Source organism: Vitis riparia, chromosome 9, assembly GCF_004353265.1.
Source record: "Vitis riparia cultivar Riparia Gloire de Montpellier isolate 1030 chromosome 9, EGFV_Vit.rip_1.0, whole genome shotgun sequence".
In the NCBI taxonomy this organism is placed as follows: Eukaryota; Viridiplantae; Streptophyta; class Magnoliopsida; order Vitales; family Vitaceae; genus Vitis; species Vitis riparia.
In genome coordinates this window covers 16,941,315-16,953,070 of record NC_048439.1, presented here as the reverse complement: position 1 = coordinate 16,953,070, position 11,756 = coordinate 16,941,315, and the positions used below count along the sequence as shown (strand labels likewise).

At 33.8% G+C, this 11,756-nt stretch overlaps 1 protein-coding gene across 2 annotated transcripts; it reads right to left on the bottom strand.

The window, feature by feature from the left end:
- Positions 1–351: 351 nt before the first annotated feature.
- On the bottom strand, positions 352–10,212 carry LOC117922684 (magnesium transporter MRS2-1-like). 2 transcript variants are annotated; one of them, XM_034840864.1, is made up of 6 exons: positions 9,952–10,212; positions 7,602–8,211; positions 2,106–2,234; positions 1,682–2,017; positions 1,536–1,583; positions 352–621 (listed from the first exon to the last, which is right to left on the bottom strand). In XM_034840864.1, exons 2-6 carry the CDS (start codon positions 8,190–8,192, stop codon positions 556–558), a joined length of 1,170 nt encoding a protein of 389 aa, XP_034696755.1. In that variant the 5' UTR covers positions 8,193–8,211; positions 9,952–10,212; the 3' UTR covers positions 352–555. The 2 variants fall into 2 exon arrangements, with proteins under 2 accessions (XP_034696755.1, XP_034696754.1); XM_034840863.1 differs by having other exon boundaries at positions 564–947.
- Between the last annotated feature and the right edge of the window lie 1,544 nt (positions 10,213–11,756).

The window sequence follows — 11,756 nt, the reverse complement described above, 5'->3', positions numbered from 1 at the left end:
TTGGAATAGCCGGAAATAAGTTGTTTTTGGTGTCCTTTGCTGAGAGAGTTTTAGTGCATTATGAGTGAGCTCAACAACTTTGATTTATCAATACTTAGGCCTTTGGTCTTTTTAGTTTTGTTAATTGAAAGCTGAAGCTGAAGCTGAACCTTAACCATCACCATGAAACATCTTCCAAAAGATGGGACATTTTTTTAATCATTTGAACTTATTTTATCCTCTTTTAAAATCTTCCATACAAGGAACCGTCAGCATCTCTCTCTCTCTCAAAATCTTCCATACAAGGAACCGTCAGCATCTCTCTCTCTCAAAATCTCCCATACAAGGAACCATCAACTCAGAAATATGGACTCTTTGAATGAGATGATTTAACACTCTCTATCTCTCTCTTAGGGTTTCTTCTGATAATTACTTACAAATTCCTTTCAGTGTTCCTGAATCCCATACAGGCCAGGATATAAAGGGAAAAAGAGAAAGGCATATCCAGGAAGTCCTGCCTGTGTGAATTAGGAGCAACTTTTCATGTAATAATTTACAGGAAAAAACAATGAAGATCTAAATTCTTACCAGAAAGAATTGCTCTGAGAGTGCCATCTTTTGATTTTCAATTATTGGTTTGATCTACAAAAGTACAAGAACAACAATGATGATGATGATGATAATAGTAATACTAAATATATTCTTTCCATTTTCCTAACTGCAATTTCACTATCCATCTACAGCGGCATGAGTCTTCTGTATTTGAAAAACCACACAAATGAACAGAATATAATGATTCCACATATTCCTGTGATTATAAGAACCCACTTGAATGCACCCGGGTCATCGAACATTGGTATTTCAAAATTCATACCAAATATGCCTGCTACAACCCCAAAGATGGCAACAACAAAAGTTGCTGTTGTGAGTAGTAGCTCAAATTGGATCAGCTGGTTTCGGACATTATCCTGTGAGCAAAATAACAGATACGTCTAATGTCTCTCTAAAAGATCAAACAATATGAAAATCATGACCATGGCTGTTCCAATGCGATAAAATGGACACTCACCACAGAAAAAAAGTCATTCTAGGGTTCTTGGTCTGTGAAATGAAATTTCCGTTGCCATTTAGTAAAGGGTAACAAGACTCATACCCTAATTTGGTGTTTTTCATGCACATTATCAACTCATGTGCACTTCAATTAGATTCACCCAACATATAAAGGACACATGTTTTGTCAAGTTTTAGAACAGTGCTTTAGGCTATGTTTGGTTCTCAGAAAATTTGTGGGAAAAGGCAAGAGAAAAAACATATAGAAGAAAAATATAAGGAAAAAAGAAGTGAAGGAATTATGCAACTTCAAACTCATTTATTTTACTGTTTTATATAAAATAATTTGAAATTGCACAAGTTTTTAAATAATTTTAATTATCTTTACTTTTTAAAATATTTTTCATAGTAAAATCAAATATGAGAAATCATTTTTAATAGCAATTTTTTTTTCTTTTCTTAATACTTTCTCGGAACCAAACATATAAGAAAGAAATAACACGTACCAGCTGAATGTTAATGAAATCTTCTGTGTCATCAATGTATTCCTTCAGCTGAAACGACATGAAGAAACTAACTAATAAATTCTCCACCCCACCTGAAGTATATTAAAAGACAAGGGTCTACAAATGTAAAGAAAGATGCAGGATACCGAAGTTAGCTTGTTGAGGGTGCTATCAATGACAACAAAATATGCTTCCAACAACATCTCCAACTCTTCTATACTCTCTGTTGCACTCTCTGAACTCTTCATACTTTCATGCCGGCTTCTTGTGACGCTTAAGCTTTTTTCAAGCCTCCGTGTCTCAGGAGGTGAAGAAACAGGAGAAACTGGAGCAGAAACAGAGAGTGCACCATCAATTGATCTGTATCCCATCAAAGACTGCTCACCATAGAATGATGATTCCATCCGCCTTTTCTTCTCGGTGAGATACATTTCAGCCATGTCTCCATCATCATCCATTAATTGCTCTATCTCATCCCTAACCTATACCAATAAAATCCAGAAAGAAATTTGATTTTGGCAACCATTTACTTTGATGACACAAAGAAGATGAAATGTGGAGATGTATTACCTTTTGAACTCTTCGAGTCAAAGCAACAAGTCTGCTTTTCAATCGACGTGCACGTTCCAAGTTTAAGGTACTGATCTTTGATGTAAGTTCATCCAGCAGAGGATATGCTTCAATTTCTAATTCAGCTGCCTGATTGATTAGGATAATTGCCTAGATCAGATGACTTACAAGGTTTGGTAGTTCAACTTTGCTAAGATAATCTAAGTTTTGACAAGTGGGAGCATGATCAAACGAGCTATTGTATCAACATATAAATAAAGAACACTAGCAGCTCAATTGAACCAATTCTTGGTATAGCTTTTCTCGTATTTTCCATCTAATAAATAAGTCGGATAAGATACATGCAGCAAGAAGTATCCAACAGGAACACATGCTTTACAAAGACAAGTTAAATGCAGGATCTGTAAAGAGATTAATGTATACATGATATAATTCCTTTTGTGAATGAAATGAGACTGGTCTAATTCCAGTTGTCAAAAGCAATTGAGAAACTTCATGTTAGTCCAAGAAATACTTCTGTTACTAAATATTTTAACAACATTGTGAATTTGTAACTGCAACAGAATGTGGAACTCCATTATTAGTTTTTTTGGACCTTGGAAAAATAAAGAAAATAAAAGGGAGCAGCATCAAGTCCAGTCACCAAAAGCACATGACAGAAACATTACGATGAAATGCATGATCAGCAATGATATTGATGTGCAAGCAGAAGTGAATTGTTCATCCAACGAAATGAAATGAATTAAAAAAAAAAAAATCACTCTAATTTCAATTGACAAAAACAGTCAAGAAGCTTAATATTCGGTTAAAAAGATCTTCACCAAGTATTTCAACAACAGGTTTTTACATTGTTGGTTCTTTTGGCTCCTTCCACATATAATCCAATTATAGAAATTTCCTTTTAAAAGGGAGAAACAGATGTCTAATCATCAGAAAGATAAAACCCCCAGTTCAATGAAGTTGAGTGGACAAGGAGACAAGCAGTAGCCAAAACAGTCCATTTAAGTGCTAACTTACTATTTTCATTTTTTACATGATTTTATCTTCTCAAGCAATTTTCTTTCACCTGGCCACCTTTTATGTGGATTCATCTTCTGATGTGTGGCAGTTCCATGCATCCAGTTTCTATTTTCTATTATAATTTGTCTCCTACCTAAATATTCTGCACTTCATATAAAAACTGTCAAATGCAAGAACATGATACTATCTCAAAGTTGGAGAACATATGCCTGTCCAGCTTGTAACATCAAATATGAAGCTATCAGCCTATCACTAGCTAACACAGGAATGAAAATGCCTCTATTAATAATATAGAATTCAAAGAGATGTCATAATTAAACTCCTGAAAAGTATATGTGAAGTAACCTGTAATATTAACTACCACCAACCCCACAACCTCAAACTCTGTTAGGATTTCAATATAAAGGAAGAAATATTGCTGGAAAAGATGGCCTTGCCATCTATTGCAAGGCAATGAATAACACCAGTAAGGACACTAAATGAAAATTGCAAGAAATGCATTCAAAAGACACCAACATCACCAATCCATGATGGACATTAGGGAAATCCAGTAATCAAGAAATAAGACCTAAAATAATGTTTTGAAGGCAAGTAATGGTAGGATGGTTCAAACGAGTAATAGCAGGTTGAGGACTGAACAAGAGAAGCAGACAATTACAATGTTGCATTCGATGCAACAACTTCCTCACTTTCTTGTCATAGCCAAGCAATTTAGAGCTTGTCCACCAAGTTGGAGATTATGTAGCGTAGCAAAGAAGGTACAACATGAATGTGTATTCAAAGTGTCACCTTTTTCTCAATGGAAAAAATCCTAGGAGAAAAACGTCTTGTTCTCTTGGCAAATCCTGGACCTGACTTCCAAAACACTTCACTCCCTCTCATTTTATCATAGTGAGAGCACCAAATTTGCATTTTTTTTCCTATGTACAACTGTAACCCAATCTCTGTATCTAGCATAGAACCAACACAGGTAAGCAACATATCTCTCAGACCCATTAGGATGGCAACCTTGACTAGTAATTTCATGGCTAGATAGCAATTCCCAAAGAGCATATATCATTGCAGAGTCCTCACAAAGTTCTTGGTTACCCTTTATTAGAACTTGTCAGTAAATTTTTGGAAACTCTAGTGAGACCTTTCTGAAACACTTTATGCTTTGGGAAAAATGTTTAGGGCACTTGGAAACTCAAGAAAGAAATGTTGTTATAAACCTTCTTGTCATGTTTCCCAAAGCTTTTTCCTGTCATGATTCATAGCATCATTCCCAAATATTTTCTTTTAATCTATATAAAACTTTTCCAGCAGTCAGCACTCATATTCATTATAACTTAATTATATCTTCTATACAAGTTTCTCTCATTTGATTCCTCCCTCCTTTTTTCTTTTTTTTGTTGGTTTGAGGGTGGGGGGTGGTTATAAGAAACTATTATTATATTAGATAAAATTAAGCTTGATTTCAAATCATTTCATTGACTTAAACTCCCTGTATGGTTTTTGGACCTCAATTCCCATGCCCGCCTTCCATCTGGTTCTGGATTACTATTTGATGGATTAGAATTGGTTAGGTCTTTTTCTTACCTCTTCTAAATCTTATGTCTGAGAACTTGTTTAGGAAGGTACAACTCACAGAAACTTTGGATCAAGTAGCTGTCTCAATCTAGAACCATCTCCTGCAAAAACCTCATACTGCAACTTCAAAAATAAATCATATTTATTCAACAAATAAAAGGAACCTTGACATAAGAGCTCTTTGATAATCAGCCTATTAATTTCCAAGGGTGGTTTCAGTGTTCTGTGTGCTCAAGTTACAGCAGTGTGCTAAGATCCCGCTTAGCATTTACTGAAGGTTCAACGAATATCTCCACATGTTTTCAGTAAATTTCCACAACTATTTTCTTGCAAACCAGGTGTAGTTAGCAAAGCATCAACTTATGTGGATCTTGAAGAATCATTTAAAAAAAAAATACTAATTAATTAATTAACTAAAAACAACCATTTCATATTGAAATAATAAATACAAAGAAGGATGGCAAATCATTCTGACAAGTACAAAAGCCTCTATACAAAGCCTGATAAAAAAAGGAAAACAGGTGTGTACTAGTCCGAAAATGGAAACTCTATCTACACAATTCAAATTGGATAGGACAACACTCACTAGAACTCACAGGGATAAAAAAAATCTCCCACAAAAGAACATGATCAACAGATTCCCCACTGCACATAACATAACACTCTGAGCTAAAAGTTTTTGTTAGACCTTCTTGTTTGGAGAAAATCATTGATATTGACCTACTGATTTGCCACAAGCTATTCAAAGGCCTTTAATTTTGGTGAGAATTTGGATTTCCAAAATGAAGTTTACATAAACAAATGAACAAAGTAGGTGGAAGAAGATATAGCATTAAAGAAGGAACTAACTAAGACATTTTTATTTTTATTTTAATTTTATGGATATTGAAAACCTTATGTATCATCAGTAATTGGGTTTTCTTGTGAATCTGAGTAAAAAGGCATATGAGCTATCTCAGTGAAGGTTCATACAGAGACACTAACTTCTGCTGTTTTCTTTAGAATTTTGGAATTGTGCTCATGAATAAAGGTTAAGTGGTTCTTTGATTTGCCAAGTGCATTCCAAACACTTCAATAAGTCAAAGCACCAAAGCAAAGCCTTGCTTAATTTAAGATGGCAGTGAGAAGCCTTCAGTCAAACAAGCACTTTTGGCACTTAAAAACTGAAAAGACCTAAACTAAGACTTATTATCCCCCTCATAGAGATAACCACAAAAATAGGAATCTGTGGTTATCTATCATAGCACCCCATGGGAACCAGATCATTGAAAGTTGAAACCTCTTGAAAAGCATTCTTTTCTTTTTGGTAGCCTCTTTACAAAAGAAAACAAAAGAACACAGCCAAAAACAAATAACACTAAAAAGACATTCCTACTCTGGCTTTTAAGTGCCACCACTTGCAGTTCATAATTCAAATAATTGGAAGTTAAGATGTTTAACATAAATAATGTCAGGTGGAGGCAGATCCCATTATGTGCCTAGATCAGCTAAGTGGGAAAGAAGACAAAAGGTGCTTCAATATCAATCCAATACTGGGGTCATTTTTACCTCCCATGACAGGTTGGTTCAAGTAGGATCTAACCATTTTGCATGGTTGCCTATGAAAAAGTTGTCATAGGCATAGGCATGTAGCTTAGTTAATTCTGAAAACTGAAGATACAGAAACCAAGACTAAAGAAGCCAAACTATGATGACTAAAGAAATGAAACCCTCTTCCACTCTTCCTTTCTGTCCCTGGCAAGCCTTTCTTGTCATCATGGTTTGCAAATTAAGATTTAAACTTTAGCTAGTTAGCTATCCATTGGCTAGGTTCATGAATTAAGGTCAATAAACAAAACAACCTACAATTGACCAGGTATAGTGGGGCTCAAATTGGGTTGACAAAGAACAAACTTGGCTTACACATGTGGGCCCCACATTAATAAATGTACATAACCATTTTTCAAGGTAATGCATATTGCTATGAATAAACTGCTTAAAACCAACAAAAGAGACATTTAGATGACTAAATGTAGATACCGCGGTATTCCTTCCTTTTTTTTTCTTTTTTTTCTTTTTTTCTGATAGGTAAATTTTGTCCCCATTGGGACTTGAACTTGAAACCTCCCATAAACCCTCCCCAACCCTTTACCACATGTGTCAAGATATTCCTTGTTAAAGACCATTCACCAATCACTGCCCATGAGATTTAGAATAGAGCAATAATAACATCTTTTATGTGAATCCTGAAGAAGCACCATGCCACCGTATATACCTTCTAATTATGTACAAAAACATTTTTCAAAGCTAAAGAAATACAAAGAAAAGTATGGATTCAGGTCATGAAAAAAGCCACATTAGTCTTTGGTTTAACAAGAAACAAAAATAAATAAATAAAGCAAGCATGGCCCTAGATAGTTTAAAATGTTGAGATATAAGAGTGTACTGAGAAAAACCTAACTAATGCACACAGATAAACATTTACCAATACAAAGTCATGGTTTTGCACCTTTCTTACTCCATAAAATCCCATGATTGTTGACACTTGCTAAGCAACAAAATTTCAACTCGGCAACAGTGTTTAAGACCATACCCTTAATCGATACTTGAGCTTTGGGTTCTAAACTTACATAAATTTCAATTAGTTGGTTCTATGTCTGTACATGACTGACGTGTAAACTGAAGCTAATACATAAAAATCTTGAAGGTGGGTATTATGCATCAAAAAGGTATACCATAAAAATTCCACAATCACAATTGGTTTGCCTCAAGTGAGGTGAAATTATCCTGGTTAAGTCGACAGCACTGATTTTAGTAGGCTGTCAATACACACATGGAGCACCATCCCCCACCCGACCCACACTTCCACCACCACCAACGCATACACACAGAATTAAGTCCTAGAATTTGGTGAATTCATGCACATACCTGAGCATCAAGAAATGTGCAAGCTGCCTCCAAGGCAACTTCAAGAGCCCTGAACTCAAAAGGTAAGTAATCAGGTGATGTGTTCACGAACCCATTGTCAAAATTGCTACATCCTCTCCTTCGGTTCAAGTCAGCATCTTCCATTTGCCAACCCTCACCCATTGCAGGTGCTGTCAATCGCCGTTGTAACTCCACCACATACTGCAATACATAGCTATCAAGGGAGTTCAAGAGCAGAACCTCATCAGCTGTGATAATACATCGAATCTGCTCTAGATTTACAACAATAGCCTTCTCTCTACCAAGAATTGTTGAGGGGTAAACAAACAGTGGATCTAGTAGGCGAAGATCACGAGCAGGAAGATCACAGCGGCGCATAACAGTGAACTTGTCAACCTCAATAATCTGGGAATTTCCCGATGCATCGACACGTATCCATGATCGAACACCTTGGCCACGCTTCTTCAGTCCTAGAAAATCCATGCCTTGAAAAGGCTGACGCCCAGAGGCAGTTGGTCGATATGACGCTTCTCTAAGATTCACAGCTGATGCAGGTTTTGGTGGCAGCAGGCGTTCTTTGAGATCCGCCATTAATGAAAATCTTTCAAGGCTGAGACAGGTACAAGACATGAATAAACCCACTCCTAATAGTAAAAATAATAATAATTGTAACAACGATAACAACTACTACTATTATTGTCTTTTATTATTATTACATGAATGAATTCTTAAGTAATCATGAGATAGAAAACTATATCAGGAAGGCACTTACTACCACTAAATAATGGTAATAATATCAGAGTAACCAAGATATAATTATGCCAATAATTCATTGGTCTATTCTTTACAAAGATGGACCAACCATTGATTGGTAAGCATACAATCCTATGGTAAAAAGTGCCATGCATCTTAAAATCATCATCTTAGCATTTGGTCCTTAAAAACAAGCCTTTTTTTATATGAGATTCTGACATTAAAAGTGATTTCAACTAAACCCAATACTAACAGCACAAAAAAAAACAACAAAAACCCAAAATAATAATAAAAATAATATGTATATATACATATATATATAAATACATACATACATATATATATATATATAAAGAAGAAAAAGAAAAAGACAAAATCAGATAAATACAAAAAGAAACAGTACATCCTACTTATGAAGAAAAAGAACTATGCTTAGAAGATGGCAGGAAATTTTGCATACAAAGTGACAAAGGCAAAACAAAACTATTATTAAGAGAGAAAAAAATAAAAATAAATCTAACTTGCCTATATCACCAACCCATCTTGTTGTGTGTGGGTTTTAAACATGGAATGACATTCCACCTGCCAACTGAAATGGTAATTTCTAGTTAGGGATTGACTATTTCATGTTTTCTTATTATGTTTTATCAAACCAGGACCCAACCCCAGCAGTTCCCAAAGCTACTTTTTTTAAGGTTCCATAATATTTTCCACGATCATTTTGGACCAGAACTATAATCAAACAGATATTAGTGTCCCCTAAAGAAGTGATAAGAATGGATTGCCACATCTATTGAACAAGCTACAAGATCAACCAAAATAAACAATTCAAGACACATACAAAAACAATATGAGAAAGGTCCAAGACAAATTGAGATTAACATTAACCATAATTAACATGTAAATGATGGACAGCAATATTAAAAAAATTAAACTTCAAAGAAAAAAAAAAAAAAGAGCAATCAACAGAGAAATGAGATCAAGATGGAAACAAGAAAGTGAAAAGAAAATCTATGGTCCTCTATCAAGAATGCACAAATTTATTTACTAAGGATGTTCCACAAAATTTTCATCTGACATTGCCCTCAAAGTGCAAATCTCAATGATCATTCCAATTCAACAAATATGGTGAAAAGATACACGGTTTGGAGACCTTTGCTCAGTTAATAACACAAAAATCCATATATCACAACTATTCAGGCCGGGCATTCAGGAAATCCTGCATTTATTTAGATTCCGTTTGGTACCCAAGGAAATGTAGGAACATGAAATTAAAAAGAAAAATCAGAATCTTAAACCAAAAAATTTCATCACTGAGAACGGTAGAAAAACTGACTCAATTGGACCGAATACAACTATTATGCTTTGTTGAGTTGTTCTCAATTCTCATAAACAAAAATAACAAAATCGCCTAAAACTCAAAGTTCTACTTTCCTTTATTTTACAAATTTCCGTATCTCGTTTTCTAAGAAAACAAACCACTCAGCAGAGTTGATTGCCATTTTTCCCCCTCAATTAAAACCTCCAATTTTCCTTTTCCACCATTTTCTAAGAAACCAAACAGAAAATATATATATATATATATATACAAGATTACCTCCAATGACGTCGTTGATCGTTTCAGAAACCTAGGGTTCTGATCGCAAACTGAATCAGGAGCCTTGATCGTCCAGCGCAGGATGAAATCGACCCACTGAAGAATTCTGAAACCCTAGATTGAAAAACAGAGAGATGACAGGTGGGAAGCAGGGAGCATTTCAGGGTGCTGTTGGGGAGAAGCGGGTATTCCCGTACAAACGACGTCGTTTAAGGCCTGAGAGGAACCGACCAAAGCAAAGAGAAAGAAATTTGAATGGGTAGAAGTCAGTTTGAGTTTGAGGAGTTTCAGGATCCGCTCCAGTAAGTTTTCTCCCCACGTGCCTTCGTAATCCAATCACGTGACGCCACGTCATCCTGAGAAAGTGAATATCTGTGTAAATTGTTTACCCACTTGTGGCTGCTCTTCTTTCTAATTTCCCTCAAGTTGTAACTTGTACGGTTACCTTGCGGTTCTTTTTCTCGTTGTCGGCTTGTCCTTGTTTTGAAAGCCTGGCATGTAATTCATGTCGTACGGAATTATTAGTAAAATCATGAATTTTAGTTGTATTTCTACGTTGTTAACAAAATATGATTTAAAAAATAAATATTTTTTTAAACTTAAAAAAATAAAATCTAAATAATGCCTAAAGCCCTCCATTTAAGAGTGATTATATTCCAACACCACTTTTTAAAGTATTTTTTTAATTTTATCAAAAAATGTTTTTTGATAAAGGATTTTCTCTAAAAATATTTTTAGAAAATTACCTCTTAAGTGTTTATCCATGTATACTAGAAGTGATTTTTAAAATTTTTAAAAATATTTCCTAAATTTTATCAAACTAATCATTCATTTATCAAGTATTTCTATAAAAAAAAAATTACCAAATACCTAATTTTTTTTAAAAAAAAAAACATATTTTAAGTTAAATTTTTTTTTTAGAATCAGTATCAAACAGTTCTAAAAGTGTTTCAAAATCACTACCAAACTAACTCTAAATATTATGGCATTATATGTAGTATCATTTTTAATTATCTACCTATACAACTAAGAGTTAGTGATTTTAAGAAGCATTTTTAATATTTCTAATGTTTGAAAATTTTTATCATTCAAGTATTAGAAATACTAAAAACGGTTTCTAAAATCACTCTCAAATGCATTCTAAGAGTTTATTTGATAGTAATTTTAGAAAGCGTTTTTAGCCAAAAAAAATATTTTTGAAAAGAAATAACTTTTGCTGCTAAAAAGATCAATTATAGTATTTTCTAGAAAAACACTTGATAAATTATTTTCTTAAAAACGTTTTTAGAGAAAATACTTTCATTAAAAATACTTTAAGTAACGACACTATCAAATGCATTCTAAATATTACGGTTTATTAACAATTAATCACTTACTATAATCATAATAAAATGATGATAAAATTATCTATGCTTAAATTTTAAAATTTTTATAACCCTTTTATTGATGTGTATTAAAAAATGGAACTTACTAGAGAAAATGGAAGATGTCTTATGAGTTATGATTCAATTATGATCATAAATTGTAAAATGATGAGTTTATTTGAACAAGCGAGGAGGCTTGTATTAAATCAATTATTGGCATTTGAATTGGATGAAATCCAAATTATCAAATAATATTATCATCTCAAATTGACAACATCCCATTTTATCACGTGGGTTTTAATCCTGTTATTAAAAAATCAAATATATGAATATTTTAAAAAATTATCACTTTAAATTTTGATTTCCATGTCATTAAAATTGACCATTGAGATTGATTTCAAATATTTAAATATTCAAATATTTAAATTCTTATTTGGAGGT